The 21,964-nt window shown below is 41.9% G+C and overlaps 1 protein-coding gene across 2 annotated transcripts in view; it reads right to left on the reverse strand.

Moving 5' to 3' along the window:
• The window catches only part of MPP7 (MAGUK p55 scaffold protein 7), a 381,349-nt gene that overhangs the window by 145,543 nt on the left and 213,842 nt on the right, over positions 1-21,964 (reverse strand). For both annotated transcript variants that reach the window (XM_073677586.1, XM_073677588.1), the window contains exons 5-6: positions 21,418-21,495; positions 2,682-2,762 (exon numbers count right to left, since the gene is read on the reverse strand). In XM_073677586.1, coding sequence (XP_073533687.1) covers positions 2,682-2,762; positions 21,418-21,495 — 159 coding nt within the window. The remainder of the gene's footprint in view (positions 1-2,681; positions 2,763-21,417; positions 21,496-21,964) is intronic.

The raw sequence follows: 21,964 nt of genomic DNA on the forward strand, positions 1-21,964 counted from the left end.
GCAAAAACATTAGCGCATGCAGTCATCATCTCCCGCCTCGACTACTGCAGCCTCCTGCTCTGTGGCCTCTCTTCTACCTCTCTCACACTCCTCCAATCTATCCTAAACTCTGCTGCTTGACTAATCCACCTGTCCTCCCGCTATTCCCCGGCCTCTCCTCTCTGTCATTCCCTTCACTGGCTCCCCATTGGCCAGAGACTCCAGTTCAAAACCCTAACCCTGGCATACAAAGCCACCCACAACCTGTCTCCTCCATACATCTGTGACCTAGTCTCCCAGTACTTACCTGCACGCAACCTCCGATCCTCACAAGATCTCCTTCTATACTCCCCTCTTATCTCCTCTTCCCACAATCGCATACAAGATTACTCCCGTGCGTCCCCCCTACTCTGGAACTCTCTACCCTAACATATCAGACTCTCGCCTACCGTGGAAACCTTCAAAAGGAACCTGAAGACCCACCTCTTCCGACAAGCCTACAACCTGCAGTAACCCTCGCTTCACCATACCGCTCCACGACCAGCCCTACCCTCACCTACTGTATCCTCACCCATCCCCTATAGACTGTGAGCCCTCGCAGGCAGGGCCCACTCTCCTCCTGTACCAGTCGCTGACTCGTTTTGTTAAGATTATTGTACTTGTTGTTTGCTATGTATACCTCTTTTAAACATGTAAAGCGCCATGGAATTAATGGCGCTATAATAAATAATAATAATACCATAAGATGTTTTGATTGATTTATATTGAATTTTTGTTACGAAGGTGTGGAGTCCAAAAAAAGCGCAATTTCCTTTACGGCGATAACTGGCCGGGTTAATTAATATTATATTTTGGCAGGAATCTTACAGATGTGGCGAATTCAGATTTGTTTATTTTTTTTTTTTTAATTCCTTTGTTTTAAATGTAGAAAAAGAGGTTGGGTTTCAAACTTTATATATTTTTAATTTTTTTTACTGTATCATTTAATTCCCCAAGAGGACATGAACCTGCGGTCGTTTGATCGAATACACTATACACTGGAACAGCAGAGTACTGCAGTATATATAGTGTAAATTGTGGTCTTTTATGAAGGTCAGTCTGTGTCTGAGCTTCACAGGAGGACCAAGATGACTGGGACGGGGGTCGTATGTAACAGAACCAGAATCTATCAACAGCAAATAGTGCAGTGGTCTTTCATACGGTATATTATTTTTATTAATGACGCACGGCTTGAGAGTATATAAATTACTATTTAATTTATTAAAAAATTAGCAGCACAAATATAGAAGGAAATATTATACTGTTCAGTTTTTATATTGTTTCATTCCTCCTTATAATTGTTGAGGACATTTTCTTTCAATTATATTAGTATTTTATTGATCGCGAGCTAAAGGAAAAGTCAAGGAATAAAACATTGATGACCTATAAGTAGGATAAGTTGTCAATTCGAGATCGGTGGTAGATAAAAGGCGCAACGACACATCGAACAGCATCTGGCCGCTGCCAAGGCAGATTTCAGCTGATCGGAGGGGACCTATGATGACCTATTTTACAGATAACTTTTGGACCTTTAAGGGGCTGTCCACTGCTTAGACAACCCCTTCTCAATCACTGAAGTTCAGTCATGTAAAATAATAGCAGCTATAATCTCCTCCGGTGTGGGTGCCGTTCCAGCAATATTGGCGCCTTCTCTCCCGAGGCTTGCATGACATTATGTCATGAGAGCCCTGCAGCCAATCAGCGGCAGCATCAATTTCACTTCATTCAGACAAAACTGACATCTGAAGGCAGTCAGAGAGCAGCAGCAGCTCTCACTTTTCCCGAGTATCAGGAAGTAAGAGGGAAGCGGAAGCTTATTGGCAGCAGGGCTTGTGTGACAATGTCACGCAAGCCCTGGGAGAACAGTGGCCAATCTAGCTGGAACGGCGCCTGCACCAGAGGAGATTATAGCTGCTGTTATTTTACATGGGGGGGAACTATGGTGATTGAGAGGTGCTGTCCTAGTAGTGGACAACCCCTTTAAGAATATATTCATGAGGCGCATACAATACTAACTTTCCATCTTAAATATTTAATGTCGGAAAATCTACAAAGTATTACAGTAACCGAAAAGTGGATGAGACTTTACCAAATCTAATTTATACAGATGGATGTAAAATCCGTGAAAAATTTGATGTTAAATCAGCTGCGCGTCAACTTATGTTGCAGACTTTTAAATTGCGGATATCACCCACTGCATGGGGCAAATCTATGCAAATCTGCAACACAGTTAGTTGCATGCACGTTTTGCAGAGGATTTCTTGGACTGACCCTGAAAGTAAATCTGTTTTAGTAACATTATATTTTAAGCCTTCCATTAAGAGCTTCGTCTGTGCAGTGATAGTAAAGGATGTCTCAAGACTTGGGCCTAAATGTCTCAAAAGCTACAAGGAACGCAAGTACCTTTAAATATCCTTACTTGACCCATCCTAAACTTTTGTCCACACACTGCGGGTTGTCACTGTAGAATTTAGGGGATACAGTCCATCAACCGTGTATGTTCTGGGATGGATGAAGTAAAGAGGTGCATTTATTTATTCTCTCCCCCACCTCTTACGAGTACATAGAGTTCTTTGAGAAGAAATAGACCATGTTTCAGATAAATAATGCTTTTCCTTTCACTCCGGCCCTGTGGACAGTCCGCAGGTGTAGCATGTCCTCACCTTGAGATTTGGTTTTGACAGCAGCTTCAACAATTCTCTGATCTCGCTGTTCAGCGGCCGGCTCTGCAGTTCCTCAGCCAGCTGTGAAAGAGACAAAATTGACACGGTGAGCATGAGCTGAACATTGCCTCACCCAGGGCGTCAGTGACAACCCAGAATCTATCTTGTTTGAGATTATTGCTTTCCAGTGTGCTCAATACAGAAGCCAGCGTGAACAAAAACAGACTATTAATCACGGGTCCTGTGCCGCGGCCTCGGCGGACCTGATTCCAGCCAGTTCTTTCAGTTGAGTTAAACTCGAGTAATCGTATCTGGCAACAGGAGCAGTCAGATCATATTTTGATTTATGGCTACGGGGGCAAAGTTGCGCACTTCATTTAGAGGAATGACTCTTTGCGTGCAGACAAAGACCAGCTTGTAAAAACTGATGGATCAAACCTTGACAGTGTCCAAGTAAAAAAAAAAAAAAAAAAAAGAAGCTGCTTGTGAACGAGGTGGTAGAACCGACATCACTTCCAATATCTCATAGAGGATGTGCTGTTTGGGAAGCGGAAAAATATATACAGTAATGCCCCTTAGTGAACACTGTGTAATGCCTATACATTAATTATGCTTCCAAACACACGAGTATTCCTATATAGCAACATGCTCAATCACAAACACATTGTCAGGGCGCTAATCAGCGATCACCCATTCTGGCAGCGGGGGTCTCTATTAGGCTACGTTCACATTAGATTCACCAGTTTGCTTGCCACATGTGTTGGGAATGCTACAGGTACAAATGCATCCATAGTGCTCGGGCACATGGCCGATTTTTGGTCCGAGTGCGATACAACAAACCCTCGGATTGCATTTGAACCAATGCTAGTCTATGGGGCCGTGCACACGTCCGTTTATTTCTGGTCATTGGAAAAAAAAGTCGCTGTATGCCAGAGTTTGATCCAACATTCGGATAGTGTACCCTGTTGGATAGGAGAATACACAGTAGTCTGCACCTGCCCATTGGCTTCATTCAGGTGAATAGAAGCTAAGGCGTGCTTTTGGTCCTCATCAGGTTGCTATATATATTTATTTATTTTACTTACTTATATAGCGCCATTAATTCCACAGCGCTTTACAGATTAGCATTACTGTCCCCATTGGGGCTCACAATCTACATTCCCTATCACTATGTCTTTGGAGTGTGGGAGGAAAAAGGAGAACCCGGAGGAAACCCACAGAAACACAGGGAGAACATACAAACTCCTTGCAGATGTTGTCCTTGGTAGGATTTGAACCCAGGATCCCAGCGCTGCAAAGCAATAGTGCTACCCACTGAGCCACCGTACACTGCTAACCACTGAGCCACCGTACAGTGCTAACCACTGAGCCACCGTGCTGCCCATACATGAAAAAAGGCTCACATCACAGTTCTCTGTTCTGGCTTACAGAGAGGTTTATGTGCACCCTGGTCACCCACCCAGTGATCATTATAAGCCTTAATATTAATTTTTAAGGTAGAATCAGACCTTTTCTTACTTTCAAGAACGCCGTCTCCCCGATTCATTCTCGTCTTGATTACTACAACTATTACTCATCAGTCTTCCTCTCACTAAACCTTACCCTCTCCAATCTATCCTTAAAGGGGTTGTCCACTACTTTATAAGTCTCTTTCATGTGAAATGACTGCCATAGAGACGCTATATATATATATATATATATATATATATATATATATATATATATATATATATATATATATATATATATATATATATATATATATATACATATACATACATACATACACCATACTCTATACCCCCTATAAAGTATATCATTCATATCCCTCTCCCCGTCCATCCATCCATTTACAGTAGAAGTAGGGGTGGTAGGGGATAATCTCTATTGCCTGGGCTGCTGTTCTGGTGCTTTGTGCATTAGTTCTATTCCCTGTAACAGTGCCCTGGATAGGATAGTATGCTGAAGCAGTGTGCGATGCAAGGAGAGAAGTGGGAGAGGTTTAGGTGGAGTCCCAGGGGTCTGCTCATGGCTGGCTTGTTTACCAGCACAAGTGATGATGGGGAATGTAGTCAGAAGGGAGTAGAGGATTCTGAAGAGGAAGTGATGGATGTGATAACAGGGCTGATGCCCGGTCACAGGATCTGAAGCAGAAAGGCACATAACATGACACTGGCAGAAAAGGTATATGCAGTTCTTTAGGGTCATTATTCTTAGGCATTTATGGCAAAACATTAACGGAGTTCGGATACTGGACAACCTCAGCTCATATTTCTCTCCATCACACTATATAAGCACTCAGCACTCCGAGTACTTCTATAATGTGTTGGTAACAGAGTGGAATCATTCTCATGCACCCCCCCACTGAGACTGCCGTATGGTCATTGCCTGTCATATCTGTCCAGCAGCTATAGAGATGCCTCCACCCTGTGCCAGTCATTGCACTGGTTGCACATCCGTCAAAGAATACATCAAACTTATTACTGTCATCCACAAAGAACTCCACCCTCCATATCATCCCTCATCCGACTACGACTCTACCAGAGCTCTCCTTTCTGCTAATGAACTAAGACTAACATCCTCCACAATCCAAACCTCCCACTCCAGTCTCCAAGACTTTTCTTGTGCTGCACCAGTCCTCTGGGATGCACTACCCCAGACAGTAGTCTAGTTAATTCCCAGTATCCACAGCTTTAAGCATGCACTAAAAACACATCTTTTAGGCAGGCCTGTCACACTATCTCACTAATTAAACTGTTCTCAGTTCTCCTTTCCTCCATTTTTCCTCAGTATCTGGTCCCTTCTTTGCTCTATTCCCACAGCCTTCAAGCACTCAGTAGCACTTTCTATCGGCACACATACAGACACTGACTGGTGACTGGTTCATTCTACATGAATCCCTTTATTTATTATAAAGATGGCCGGGTCATATAATACAAGCACTTTCTATCTTTTGCGTTACTAATAATAATAATAATAATAATAATCTTTATTTTTATATAGCGCTAACATATTCCGCAGCGCTTTACATACATTATCGTCGCTGTCCCCATCGGGGCTCACAATCTAAATTCCCTATCAGTATGTCTTTGGAGTGTGGGAGGAAACCGGAGAACCCGGAGGAAACCCACGCAAACACAGGGAGAACATACAAACTCCTTGCAGATGTTGTCCTTGGTGGGATTTGAACCCAGGACCCCAGCGCTGCAAGGCTGCAGTGCTAACCACTGAGCCACCGTGCCGCCCATAATATTTCCTCACAGATTATGAGCTTTCGATCAGGGTCCTCGATCCATTTGTTGGAATTATTGGAATAATTTGCTGCTTTGGCATGTAATGTCTGATATTGTTTGTACATGTAACCTCTGGACTGTAATATCCTGCAGAGTATGTTGCTATATAACTTAAAAAATATTAATATTATTGCAGATAATACATGAACCTGGTACACAAGCAGGGCCACATTATTACTTAAAAAGGGAAAGCTTCACTAATATTACAGTGGGAATTCCTGGACAATTTAGGATACTACGGCATGAACCAAACTTTTTTTTTGCACAATACACTGATCATTAAATTCTTCTATGGACTGTTATGGCAGAGGAGGAAATGTATATCTTAATGTACCTAGGGAACTGTAGTTTTTTTTTATTTTATTAATTAAATGTATGTAGGCATTTTATTATTATTTTTTTTTTACTTATGTTTGCTTATTTTACATTTTAATTCCAAAAGAGATTTTAAATTCTGACTTATTTTTGGATATGATATACTGGTATATACACTGCTCAAAAAAATAAAGGGAACACTCAAATAACACATCCTAGATCTGAATGAGTGAAATATTCTCATTGAATACTTTGTTCTGTACAAAGTTGAATGTGCTGAGAACAAAATCACACAAAAATCATCAATGGAAATCAAATTTATTAACCAATGGAGGCCTGGATTTGGAGTCACCCCCAAAATTAAAGTGGAAAAACACATTACAGGCTGATCCAACTTTGATGTAGTGTCCTTAAAACAAGTCAAAATGAGGCTCAGTATTGTGTGTGGCCTCCACGTGCCTGTATGACCTCCCTACAACGCCTGGGCATGCTCCTGATGAGGTTGCGGATGGTCTCCTGTGGGATCTCCTCCCAGACCTGGACTAAAGCATCCGCCAACTCCTGGACAGTCTGTGGTGCAATGTGACGTTGGTGGATGGAGCGAGACATGACGTCCCAGATGTGCTCAATCGGATTCAGGTCTGGGGAACGGGTGGGCCAGTCCATAGCTTCAATGCCTTCATCTTGCAGGAACTGCTGACACACTCCAGCCACATGAGGTCTGGCTTTGTCCTGCATTAGGAGGAACCCAGGGCCAACAGCATATGGTCTCACAAGGGGTCTGAGGATCTCATCTCGGTACCTAATGGCAGTCAGGCTACTTCTGGCGAGCACAAGGAGGGCTGTGCGGCCCTCCAAAGAAATGCCACAGAACACTAGGATTGGCAAAGCCGCCGCTGGCGCCCTGTGCTCTTCACAGATGAAAGCAGATTCACCCTGGGCACATGTGACAGACGTGACAGAGTCTGGAGACGCCGTGGAGAGCAATCTGCTGCCTGCAACATCCTTCAGCATGACCGGTTTGGCAGTGAGTCAGTAATGGTGTGAGGTGGCATTTCTTTGGAGGGCAGCACAGCCATCCATGTGCTGGCCAGAGGTAGCCTGACTGCCATTAGGTACCAAGATGAGATCCTTAGACCCCTTGTGAGAACATATGCTGGTGTGGTTGGCCCTGGGTTCCTCCTAATGCAGGACAATGCCAGACCTCATGTGGCTGGAGTGTGTCAGCAGTTCCTGCAAGATGAAGGCATTGCAGCTATGGACTGGCCCACCCGTTCCCCAGACCTGAATCAGATTGTGCACATCTGGGACATCATGTCTCGCTCGATCCACCAACGTCACGTTGCACCACAGACTGTCCAGGAGTTGGCGGATGCTTTAGTCCAGGTCTGGGAGGAGATCCCACAGGAGACCATCCGCAACCTCATCAGGAGCATGCCCAGCCGTTGTAGGGAGGTCATATAGGCACGTGGAGGCCACACATAATACTGAGCCTCATTTTGTCTTGTTTTAAGGACATTACATCAAAGTTGGATCAGCCTGTAGTGTGTTTTTCCACTTTAATTTTGGGGGTGACGCCAAATCCAGGCCTCCAATGGTTAATAAATTTGATTTCCATTGATGATTTTTGTGTGACTTTGTTGTCAGCACATTCAACTTTTTACAGAATATTTCATTCATTCAGATATAGGATGTGTTATTTGAGTGTACCCTTTATTTTTTGAGCAGTGTATATATTATGGACTTTAAAGAGAATCTATCAGCAGGTTTTTGCTATGTGATCTAAGAACAGCATGATGTAGGGGCTAAGAGCCCGATTCCAGTGATGTGTCACTTACTAGGCTGTGTGTTGCTGTTCAAATAAAATCAGTGTTTTATCAGCAGGATATTCATAGAATCATAGAATGGTAAAGTTGGAAGGGACCTCCTGGGTCATCTGGTCCAACCCCCTGCTCAAAGCAGGATTCACTAGATCATCTCAGACAGATGTCTGTCCAGCCTCTGTTTGAAGACGTCCATTGAAGGGGAACTCACCACCTCTCGTGGCAGCCTGTTCCACTCATTAATCACCCTAACTGTCAAAAAGTTTTTTCTAATATCTAATCTGTGTCTCCTCCCATTTAGTTTCATCCCATTGCTTCTAGTCTTTCCTTGTGCAAATGAGAATAAAGATGATCCTTCTACAATGTGACAGCCCTTGACATATTTGTAGACAGCTATTAAGTCTCCTCTCAGTCTTCTTTTTTGCAAGCTAAACATTCCCAAATCCTGCAACCGTTCCTCATAGGACATGGTTTGCAGACCAGTCACCATTCTGGTCGCTCTTCTCTGAACTTGCTCCAGTTTGTCTATGTCTTTTTTAAAATGTGGTGCCCAAAACTGTACACAGTATTCCAGATGAGGTCTGACCAAAGAGGAGTAAAGACCGATAATGACTTCACGTGATCTAGACTGTATGCTTCTGTTAATACATCCCAGAATTGTATTTGCCTTTTTTGCTGCTGCATCACACTGTTGACTCATGTTCAGTCTATGATCTATTAGTATACCTAAGTTTTTTTTCACATGTACTGTTGCTTAGCTCTATTCCTCCCATTTTGTATATGCTTTTTTCATTTTTATTGCCCAGATGTAGTACTTTGCATTTTTCCCTGTTAAAAACCATTCTGTTGGTTGCTGCCCACTGCTCCAGTTTATTTAGGTCTTTTTGAATCCTCTCTCTCTCTTCTCTAGTATTAGCTATCCCTCCTAGCTTTGTGTCATCAGCAAATTTAATCAGTTTACCCTCAATTCCTTCATCTAAATCATTGATAAAGATGTTGAACAATACAGGTCCCAGGACGGAGCCCTGTGGTACCCCACTTGAGACATTCATCCAGCTGGATGTGAAGCCATTTACAACTACCCTTTGAGTCCGATCACTAAGCCAGTTATGAATCCACCTAACAGTTGCCTGGTCCATTGCATACTTGGTCATTTTTTCAATAAGGATGGTGTGAGATACTTTGTCAAATGCTTTGCTGAAGTCAAGATATACTATATCTACAGCATTTCCCTGATCCACCCAGTCAGTGATTCTGTCATAGAAGGAAATTAAGTTAGTCTGACATGACTTGTTAGTTACAAACCCATGCTGACTCTGGTTAATCACTTCATTCTTATCCATGTACTTACATACATGTTGTTTAATAATTTGTTCAAAGATCTTTCCTGGTATAGAAGTCAGACTCACCGGCCTATAGTTCCCTGGGTCCACCTTCTTCCCCTTTTTGAAGATAGGAACAACATTTGCTCTTCTCCAGTCTTCTGGGACTTCTCCTGTTCTCCAAGAATTTTCAAAGATTATGGAGAGTGGTTCTAAAATTTCTTCTACGATCTCCTTCAGTACTCTGGGGTGTAATTCATCTGGACCTGGAGACTTGAACTCATTTATGTTAGCTAAATATTCCCTCACAATCTTTCTGTTTACAGATAACTTGGATTCCTCTATTCCTTTAAAAGGACAGTGAAGATCAGTTGATGTTACATTTTCTTTCTGAGAGAAAACAGATGCAAAATAGGAATTAAAAAGTTCGGCCTTCTCAACATCCTCTCTTACCATTTCTCCATTTTCATCCTGTAAAAATCCTATAGCATCTTTGACTTTTCTTTTACTTTTGACATACCCCCAAAATCCTTTTTTATTGCTTTTGACATCTCTTGCAAGCCTTAATTCATTGTCAGCTTTAGCTAACCTGATACATGCCCTGCAGGATCTGCAGACTGCATTATAATCTTCTTTAGATATGCCTCCCTCTGTCCATTTAATAAACATTTCTTTCTTTCTTTTTAGCATGTGTTTAAGTTCTGTGTTCATCCATCCTGGTTTCCTTAAATGCTTCCCATTCTTCCTACTTTTTGGGATTGTTAACAATTGTGCTTTGAGAATCTCATTTTTAAAAATTTCCCATCCTTCCTGGACATTTTTGTCCTTAAGGACATCCAGCCATTGGATCCCTCCTATTCTCTTTCTGAGTCTCTTAAAATCTGCCTTTCTAAAATCTAACCTTGAAGTTTGAGTCTTCACATGTCTTCCTCCTCTAGTTATCCAAAATTCTATAATAGCATGATCGCTGCCTCCTAGGGTCCCAGCCACCTTTACCTCCTCAACCATTTCCTCCCTGTTTATAAGGATTAGATCCAAAGTAGCAGATCCCCTTGTTTTCTCCCCTACCTTTTGGAAGATAAAGTTGTCAGCAAGAGAGGATAAGAATTTGCTTGACCTGTTAGTTTTACTTGAGAGAGATTCCAAACAAATGTCTGGATAGTTGAAATCTCCCATGACCACTACGTCATATTTTTTGGAGAACTTGGCCATTTGATACATAAAGAGTTCATCCATATCTTCAGCTTGCCCAGGTGGCCTGTAGTAAATGCCTACAATGGTGTCCTTTCCGTTGTTCTCTCCTTGTATTCTTACCCAAACAGTTTCCACAGAACTCCCAGTCTCTGAAGCTTCAATCTCTGTGCAGATATACGCTTTTCTAACATACAATGCAACACCTCCTCCTCGTTTATCAAGTCTGTTTCTTGCAAATAAGTTGTATCCTTTTAGCCTTTTATTCCAATCATGTGTATCGTCCCACCAAGTTTCAGTGATTCCAATGACATCATATTCCTTTTCCTGCATTAGTAGTTCCAATTCTCCTTGTTTGTTGCCCATGCTTTGTGCATTTGTATAAAAACATTTTAGTTTGTGATTGGTTTCTCTTCCTCCCATATTTTTATTATTTAAATTGTTTTGTCTTTGTTCTTCCTTTCCACTTCCAGTAGCAGAGATCTCAATAGTATTTGTCAGCTGTATGGCTTTTTCTGGCCTTTTGCTTCCCTTCCCACATTGTTCTAGTTTAAAGCTCTTCTGATGAGTGTAGCAAGGTGACTTCCAAATACATGTTTTCCAGTCTTCGTAAGGTGCACCCCATCTCTAGCAAGTAGTCCATCGTATAGGTAATTCATTCCGTGATCCAGAAATCCAAATCCTTGTTGACGGCACCATCGACGTAGCCAGTTGTTCACCTGTAGAATCTTATTCCACCTCATTGTTCCATGGCCATCCACTGGGAGGATGGATGAGAAGACCACCTGCGCTCCCAATTCTTTCACTTTCTTGCCTAAGTCTTCAAAGTCACTGCAGATGGTTTCCAGGTCCTTTCTTGCGGTGTCATTTGTCCCCACATGTATTAGCAGGAATGGGTAGTGATCTGTAGGTCTGAAGAGTCTTGATATCCTGTCAGACACATCTTTAATTTTTGCTCCTGGAAGACAGCACATTTCTCTTGAGGTTATGTCTGGTCTGCAGATAGCGGCCTCTGTTCCTCTTAACAGGGAATCCCCCATGACCACCACTCTCCGTTTTTTCTTCACAACATTCTTCTTTTTCCATCCAGGAGGATTCTGAGGGCTTACAAGGTTATTCATTGGTGGCAAAGTCTTATTTTGCTGTATTTCTTCATGGTTCTCCTGCGTGAGAGCCTGGTACTGGTTCCTGAGCAGTATGGGTGCTGACTGCCTCTCGATCCTCCGGCTTCTGTGGGTCACAGGCTTCCATTCCTCTGTTTCGTCAGGTGCAGTTTGAATTTCTTCTCTTTCTGAATCATGAAGAGATAATTCTGCTCTGTCTAAGAACTCTTCACCTTCCTTAATGATTTTCAAGGTAGTTAACCTCTCTTCTAGATTTCGCAACTTTTCCTCCAACAGGGACACAAGCTTGCATTTCTGGCATGTGAAGTTTGGCTTTTCCACTGGCAAGTCTGTGAACATGTAGCAGGATATGCAGCTTACCAAATGGCTCCTGGACTCTTCCATGTTCTTATTGTTAATGTTCTGAAAACAGTGAAAAAAGGTTCAAAAAAAGCTTAAAAATTACCGATGTCCTCTTTTCAGCTCCAACAGCCAAAATCCAGTTTTCTTTGAGCTCGCGGAGACTCTTCACTTACCCCAAAATGCAGTGGGAATATGCAAATTATCTCCTCAGGACTCCTCCCCTGAGGATATTATCGCTACAAGACTAGTTGCCTGGAGCCTCCTAGTCCTGCTGTTCTGTGTAACCACGCCCTCACCACTTACTAGTGCAGTGTACACAGCAGCCAATCAGTGATGTGGGCGGGGTTATATATTGCTCAGTATTCAGAGCTCTGCTAGATTTGCAGCAGAGAAAACAGGGATTGTATAAAAATGAGAGCAAGCAGCCCAGCAAGTGACACATCAATTAAATCAGGGTCTTTGCCTCTACAAAATGCTGCTCTTAGATTACATAAAGGGAATCGGTCATCAGATTTTTGCTACGTTTCTCAACATCAACTTGGTGCTATCCTCAAAAAGAAACATTACCCCCCCCCACACACACACACACACACACCCAAGACCTCCATTAAAAGCCATCCAGGCTCCTACTTTGCACTGATGAGGGGCAACAACCCTGAAACAGAGGTCTGCACATGGAGTTTTAGTTTGGCATTGCAGTCTAAGTCATGTGGCAAAACTTATTAAAAGGTCAATATTGACTTCTTCGATTGCTACCTCTTAAAAGGTGGCACCAGAGACCCTGTTCTCCTCCGTTGTGCAGAGATTATATGTATGTAAAATTAAGCATTAAATGTGACAAATTGATATACATATAATGGGATATTGCAGCCTCAGTCCATCCTAAACAGTTGAATGATTTAAGAAATTCCATAAAGGAAAAGTTTTTTTGTTTTTTTTTCTAGATTCCTGGCGAGGTTTACAAACCGCATGTTACTGTAACCTCCTTAATACCTGAGAAGGCTATAGATAAAATAATTCATGCCTGCACGTTGTTAACATAATGTCCTGGCAAGGCACACTAAGCACATTCATCCACTCAGACATCATTTGTTATAATGAAGAAAGCTGTCCACCCTCTTGGAGGCAGATAAATGATTATTGGGAAGCCGTTACTCTGTTTCCAACACTGGTGCTGCAGTCGAGATCGATAGGGGCAATATCAGGTTGCATTATGTTATTTTTAAGGGAAGTGGAACCACAAAAACAGGATTTTATATGTAGTCGTTTGACGCAAATTACATTAAATTTGAAAAAAGAAAAAAAAAAAAAAGTCAGCCATACTTGAGAAATACTGTATACATTTACAAATATACACATGAGGCTAATCCCATGTCCTTTGGGCCATAGTCATTACATGGGTTTAACCCTTTAGGCGCTTATGTGAGTCACAGTTCATGACCATCTGTGAATTGCACCTGTACCTACTCCACCATGCTGGACCAGAGGACGGTGGCCAAAGCGGCAGAATAAGCGAAGATATACTGGTAGGTGCTATATTCCTGCACTCCACATTAGAACAGAGTCCATAATACATGGCCAAGCCCCTTCAAAGAAGAGATACATGAAGGCAGAGCTGGTACATTATCCTACAGAAGGTTCCACTACTTAGGTCCTCTCTCGGAGCCAGAATGTAGACCCTCATAGTTCAAGCAGCTCTTGTATTACAAGTACAGCCATTTCCCTGAATGGCTGCAATGCAATATGTCAATTCCCCTACAGCGGCTTCACCCTGTAAAGCTGTTTTCCTGGATTGTCAGGAGACGAGGCCGATCAGCTACGAGGCCGATCAGCTAATTACCTCTGGAGTTGCATTCTGAAAGGGGTTATCTACATATTTGAACTAAAATGAACTGCCTACACTAGTTCTCCATTTCTAAAAAAAATGTTTTTTACCAAGACTTAAAGGCAATACCCATCGGATCCTCACCAATCCCAAGAACAGCACTCTGGAGAGCTTCTACTGACAACTTTCAAATTGGCAACACCCCTTTAAAGGGAATCTGTCAGTAGGATCAACCATCCTAAGCAGACTATATGGTCATGTAGGTCATAGGAAGCTGAATAAAATGATACCTTGATATCTTATGTCTTATTCCAGAGAAATCCATGTTTTTCTTATATGCAAATGACCTCTTCCAGGCTATAGGGAGGATGTTGCCTAAAAGATAACTCTGCATCCAGAGATTTTTTATATAAAAGGGGGAGTTACCAATGTGAGACAAGTAACTAACACAGAACAGGATAAATTAAATTTATCTTCTTGCAAAAACAGTTTTTGCAGCTCATTGAGCTCTGCTGTATTTTAACAATATTGCAACCCTGTCTGCCTGTGAGATGGAAGCTGAAGCGGAGAGGAAGCTGCGGATGTGTCAGGTATAATCACACACAGCTCTGCAGAGAGATCAGGAGAGCAGGGAGCGGCCATTACACATCACACTGGTAACTCCCCTTCATGTATAATAAGCTCTGGAGACAGAGTTATCTTCCAGGCAGTGTCCACCCCAGAGACTGGAAGAGGTCATTTACATAAAGTGAAAAAAGATGATTTATCAACAACAAGACATCTGATATAAGATATACAGGAAGGACTTTTTTCATCTGTCTATATCCTGTATGCCCATATTAATAGCTTACATACGTCAAATGTGGTGACAGATTCCCTTTAAGAAATAATTACATCTATGAATCCTATCAACATATTAGCTGCAATGGCTTCATTTTCATAGGGGTTGGACAATCCCTTTTTGTTAAGACCCCCTATACACCTTAGATATCTATTGGATCACGCCTCTCTCTTCCCTACACAGAAACGTTCGGCTAAGCGCTCCTGTGTTCTCTATGGGAGAGCTGCTGCCAGACTCCTCTGTCAGCGGCTTATGTCAGCGCCAAATAAAAGGATCAGTCATTGAAATTTAACAGGCGGGGGACCCCTATAAGTATTAGTTTTTCGGCTGATCTCATTGAAACTAAAGGGTTCGCGGACTTCTCTATTATGTGTGTGGGCCTATTGTGGAGTCCACTAATCAAGAGCTAATCAGAGAGTGTCTCACTGCAGGGACCTTATTGATCATCCTTAATGTGTGGGGGAACCACCAGGAAGTGTTCAAATCTACTCGAAATGTATAGCATATACTGTGAGTGTAGTGTATGGACATGCCTTGTCCTCCAGAGTGAAATGCTCTGGACAATAGATGAGGGTCCTAGTCTTAGAAGGAATTGTCCAGGTTGGGAATAACGAGGTTGCTTTTTCTCCAGTTACAGTGCCACTCTATCCATGGGCAGTGTCTGGCATGGCAACTCTTTCCCATTCTAGCCCATTGGCTGAGATACAGTACCGGACACATAGATAGACGTGGCCCTATCTCTAGGGAGGGAAAAAGCAGACCCAAGTTTGTAATCCTGCACACCCCCATGCGTCTCAAAAGGGGCTTTTTTACGGCTCTATGCACAAAGCAGTAATATTCCCATGTACACAAGACCTTTAGATCATAGGACATTTAGAAAAACACAATATAATGGTGTATCGCTCTATAGTATATGAATCTCTGCAGATGAGAGGAATAAGCAACGTGATGATAGAAATGCTGCTCAGAAGCTGAAAGTACAAGCTGCGATGCATAAATTGGACGTTTCCTCGGCTTCCGTGTTGTCATTGGGATCCCACATGTATCTTAACTACGTTTTTCTACAATTTCGACTCTGCACAGGAAAAAACCTCACACAAGAAAAACATCATAAGGGTTGAGATGAAACCACAAGCAGGACCGCAAGGGGAACAGAACTATAAATTTACTTGATTGTGGATTAGTTGGGACGGTTACAATCCAAAGGCTTGTATCTTAGTCTCCAGTATCGGAGTAGGAATGGTGTTGCCCGCCAGAAGAATTACATTCCGAGGACATCTTTTCGGAATGTGCGACGTGCATCAACCCTTTGCCTGCTATTTGTACAGTACTAGGATGCACCGGTGAAGCTTACTTTGCCCATTTGGTGCATGTGGGGTTAAGACTACCCATAAAACAAAAATGTCAGTGGTTACGGTCTTACTATAGGAACACTGATTTCCATGCTCGAGACCAGCAGTTTTGACCCAAGCCAATTTGTGCTCAGAATCCTATGTCTTCAGCACTTTTTAATGTTGGTTTAAGAACATGTAACAGAAGATGTGCAAAGTCGCCATCTGGGAGAAGGGGTTTTGCTTTAGCAATGTTTTATGTTCACTAATGTACATAATGTTTTGTTTCTTAATCTACTGCTGGATAGTCACCACTGGGCTAAAAAGCAGCCAAATCCCTGCCAAGAAGTGAAAATCGAGATTGTAAATGGATTCCAAAATACTCAGCGCGCTAAAGAATTATTCAGTCTTGAGACACCTAAGTATTCTTAAGAGGCTTGGATGTACGGTGGGATAAGATAAGACCGAGAGCCAAGGAGATATCCCATGCACTTAATGAGTAAGTGAAGTCCCAATGTGACATTAATACATATCTGAGGTTGTGTAGTAATGGAGCCGACTGATACATAGAAAGGGGTGAGCTCATGGGTAACTATGAGAGGATGATACACAACCAAGCCTGGCATGGATGGCATCTGAAATCTCAAAGAGCGTCCGGACCCCCAGGGACTCTACTGTGAGTAGAAGTCAAGACCCTAAAGAAAGATTAGTGACGACAGAGCAGCTGAAATCATCATCAATGCCAACTTTTAAAGGGAGCTGATTACATAGACGCAGTGAAGAGATTATGTAAGTACAGGATGCCATCTCGCTATATATTGTGGGCATATCTGCCTTCCCCAAAAATATCAAACTCAAGTGGGTGCGAATAAATACCTAGAAACTTTAGCGTCATCACAGTCTATGTGAAAGGAGTTGGCGGGCACAACTGGTGACGTCATGTATCAGACGTTTCCTTCTAGCTCTTCCTTCAGAAACTGGGAATTAAAAGATGAGCCAGGGAGAATGTAATAACGAGTATTGTTTCTTTAATTTTTTTTCCAGCCCATACCAGTGTTCCCAACCATCTAGAAATTCCTTGACCATCCATAAAAACAGGGCAATTTATTGCTCTGTCCGAAAAAAAAAAAAGTAAAGCGTCCATGATTTTTTTTTAAAGCTGAAGAAACTTATACATATTATTTTGACTTTAATTATCATCATTTTACAGCGCACAGTGAATGCAGCTAATGTCTTTATAATCAGAATTGTGGGCTGCAGACATGGATCACTTATAATCATATTGATTTATTATAGTTTTCCAAAATCTCCATAAAAAAATATTGTTCGTCTGTGATTTTTTAAAAAGCAGTCCAGAAAAAAAAAAAAAAAGTCAAGTTAGCAACTATAGCCCCTACTAGTCCTAGTATATACCACTAGGAACCCATAATGACTTTAAAAATTATTTCATATATACAATATCTTTTATTTTGAAGGGATTGTCTCCACCACTTCAAATGGACAAAATTGCAAAATTTTGGTAAAAAAAAGCAACGCTGCAATTTACTTCTTAATAAAACTCCTCTCCTTTTTCAAAAATGCAGTGACTTTATTGTTTACTGCTCGTCGCCTAGGATACTGGCCACTTCTGCAGTCTATTAGAGGTGGCCGGTCTCCTGGACAAGGAGCACAGCGCTTACAGGCGCTTCCTGGCTATAGATCTTGCAGGAGCTCTCCGAAGCTAGTAAAGCTGCCTCTGAGGTCCAACGACTGGACCACAGGTCAGAACTAGATACTGAAAATGTCTTTGCTCATCTCAAATGATAAATTATTAGTAAATGGGTAATGCAGATCATTTTCCAGTTGAATTAACTTTAAAAACATTTTGTAGTCAGATACAGGTTATAACCTGGTGGCGCTTCTTGACAATGTACGTCAGACTTTATGAACTATGATATTAGGGTGCCTTCATATTGCGCTTATCTTCACATTTGTTGGTCCCGTTGGGGTTTTCTCCCCCCCACCACCCCATGGGATTCAGGCGTATTCGCCGATGGGGCCATAGAGTATAATGATACCGACAGCGTGAACGTGCGCTCTGACGTGCATCACTTTCGGATGTATACGCCTACTGGAAACACAATCCCCGATGGGACCAACAAACATGTGACAAAACGCAATGTGAAAGCACCCTTATGTATTAATGACTGTTAGACGTGCCTACTATTCATATTAACCTTTATTCTATTATGTGCTGTGAATAATCCATATCTTACGTACCCCTTTCATTATAGGCTTATCAAACAGAGTTCTGTATCTGTGGGGGATCCTCCAGCAAGCAGTGCCACCACAGGAGAAAATCGGTATTACACTGTCACCAGCTGAAATAAAGCTCGATCCTCCTCAAATATTGGGATGCTCTTTGTAGCTGTCCAGGGAAGCCCTGTATAAACTCAATATACCTGATTAATCATTTGCTTTTTTTTTTTTTTAAGTTACTTTTCTTTTTTTGTCTTCTGGTATTTGCTGATGTTTATTGTGCCAAATACATCAAAATGGCACGGATGGCTCATGAAGTTTGCACAAAACCAAAAATGGGCTTTTTTCCTGTCAATAAGGGGGTTGTCCACTACACGGATAATACCTTCTAAGGCTGCGTGCCCACTATGCATTTTTCAAGCGTTTTTGCCGCGGAATTTCCACAGCGAAAACGCTTAAAAAACGCTTGGTAATACGTGCCCCATGGTCGCCAATGATAATCCGGATGCTGTGCACATGCTACGGAAATTTGCGCTGCGGATTATCATTGCGGAAAAATCCGCAGCATGTCCATTATGTTTGCAGAAACGCAGCGTAATTGCTGCATTGAATCGCATAATATCTGCATGTGCACATGCAATGTGCAGACGGTACTCAGGTCTGGAGAAAAGGAGGCTCTCCTCCCGACCCGGGTACCATAGTACCTGTTAAAAAAAAGAATTTAAAATAAAAATATACCTTATACTCACCTTCTGATGGCCTCCGGTCTCCTGTATGGTGCGTCCTGGCTCCCCGGTGGCTTGTGATAGTGTAACAAAACCTTCCATGACGTCGGCGGTCGCGTGACTTGTCACATGACTAAATGACGTCATAGAAGGTCCTTTTACACCACCGTGAGCCACCGGGGAGCCAGGACGCACTGGAGAGAAGACCATGGGCCATCAGAAGGGGAGTATTAATGTGTTGTTTTTTTTTAACATTTTTATTTTTTTTTTAACTATTAACTTGGTCACACTATATAAATCCATGCCGGTTGCATGGATTTATATAGTGTGACCAGGTTGTCAAGCACTTCCAAGTGATGCTAAAATCGCTTGGAAAGCGCTTGATAACCCTCATGCGGAAATGCATGTGAAGAACGCTTGACAAACGCTTCTACCTGGCGGGAAAAACGCATGTAAAATCCGCATGTATTTTTCCTGGCAGGAACATGCAGAAAAAATAAGCCGCATTTCTGCATCGTGGGCACTTAGCCTAAATCTCTATGTTCCCCCCCAGTAAAATAATAACATATACTTACCCCTTTAACCATTCTTTCAAGTTTTTGAACAAAAAGTTAAATCTTTTTCAAAATGTGGCGACTTTTGATTGACGTGCATAAAACCACTGCCAGGGGACTGGAGAAGAGTTTTGTCAAATTTTATAAAAATTCGCAATTGATGAATCAAGCAAAAACATTTGGAAATCCCAAACTCAACAATGGCGAACATAAAACAAAAAATCAAAACACATGTAAAACAAACTTTAAAAAAGGCACAAACTACAAGAAAAGATGGGCTCAAATGAAAAACAGGCAAAAAATACTGAAACCTAGACAAAAAACAGGAGCAATTGCAATAACGAATTGGGACCAAAATGTCTTCAAAATTGAAAAACAGAAAATGGGTGTTTGGTTCCCTTAAAAAATTCTCTATTTTTGTATCCTCCCACAATCCGCTATTATCTGGTCTCTGGTTAATTGATATATCTCATATATGAATATAATGGCAAAATTACATAAGTGGAGAATGTAGAATGGAGATGTCCCTGTAAATAATGATGCAGATCTATGGGTCAATCAATATAATGTTAGGGAACAATCCCAATATGGCCATCTATAATCTATATACAAAACCGAGATAATTAAGCATAATCTGAATCGCACATTAGTAGATGGTCACAGAAATATCGGGAGATGTGAGGTCACATCCAGATACTGGAGATGGAGTTCAACAAAAGGCCCCATAGGAGATGACCTGTACTAAAAATGTACGATTTTACACCGGGGCTCGGAAATTTCAAGTCTTTTTAAGTCACATGAGATATACAAATTGTCTCTTCAGAGAGGAAGAAGGCTAGAACTCAGATCCTCTTCCTCTCTGATGAGACAATTTGCATATTTCATTTCCCATAGGAGTATGCATTACTTATAAATCTCCTCACTCTGACATGCCAGGCTTGGCTTGTCACTCTCCACAAAGAGAAACGTTATCCCTTAGACCCTACACCACATGAGAGTATTATTTTTTTAGTTTTTTTTTCCATACCTACTAATGTGGACATACAGTAACAATAAAAGTCAGAGCTTTCTGATGTGGCTCCACGAAGATCCTGAAAAATAAACTCAGTAGGCCGTGATACCCTAAAACAACCATTTATTGTAAAAATAATATTTTCTCACCACCTCAATGTGTGTCCCTTGGGTTCTCTGGCCAATTTCACTCATGTGCCTCGTGATAAACGAGCAGTTCCCAAAAAGCAGGTGTACTTTTTTTTTTCCCCCCTTTCTAATAGAATTATAGACACAGGAAATTGGCTACTCCATCAGCTCGCTTGTTGAACAGTACTTTTTGATTATGACAGTAATTTGGAAAGCTGGAGAACATGAATCACGGCTCGTATAGTCTACGCTTCGCCCCGACAGCCCCCTCGCTGTATTTTATATAGCTCATTTCTGCAGCATTAGCTGTCATTTTTCTTCTCCTGTCAGCAGGACAGACGTCTCATTTGTCTATTATTGTAAGGCGCTCCTCTTGTCTGTGACTTTCCCCAAACATTGGCAGAGGACTGCTCTTAGCCTCCCTCGGTGGGACTGCAACCTGTAATTTTAATAATGCAGCCACCGCGTCCCGGCATACCAAGGTGATGTGTTTTTATTGCGCACCAATGAACACAAATTAAGGCGATGTCAGCAACCACCCTGTGTTGACAGCGGGCTGGGAAGCAATCTCCGCAGTGTATGGTTTCTATCCTGGGAATGACTTGCACATGTTTATATTGGGATGGCTTTCACGTATAGAAATGCCTTGGCTTAAGGGCGGCACATACTTACATCATCCGCCAGGACTGTAGCGCTGTGGATAATGGGCTGGGGGTTCTCCTTCTCGTAGTAGTGCAACTTCTCATGTATCTGGGGGAAGAGAAGAGAACAGAAGAAAGTTATTCACAAAGTTGGGTATAAAAAAGTGATTTTTTACTTCAGAGTTTATCTGAATTTCCAATCCAAGTTAGCAGCTAGTACAAAACTTCCATTACAATAAAGGGGTTGTCCACTACTTGGACAACGTCTTCTCAATCCTTATGGATGGTTTGTGTCTCAAGTCGCTTTTGATCACAGAAATCAATCTCAAACACCTGAAATAATTAGTTTTCCAGGGGAGCCCAATTGATGAAAAACTACTTAAAAGGGAACCTGACCGGTGATACATGCTGCCGAAGGATCTTTCTTCTACCGAAAAGCATCAAATAGTGCAATGCATTGGACAAGGTATGAAGACATTAGATATCTCACAAAAACTTAAGCGTGATCATCGTACTGTGAAGAGATTTGTGACTGATACTGTGCAGATAAAGGCATAATGAGGAAGGTTTCTGAAAGA

Source organism: Phyllobates terribilis, unplaced genomic scaffold (genome assembly GCF_046119375.1).
Source record: "Phyllobates terribilis strain yellow unplaced genomic scaffold, ASM4611937v1 Scaffold_4__5_contigs__length_816908805, whole genome shotgun sequence".
In the NCBI taxonomy this organism is placed as follows: Eukaryota; Metazoa; Chordata; class Amphibia; order Anura; family Dendrobatidae; genus Phyllobates; species Phyllobates terribilis.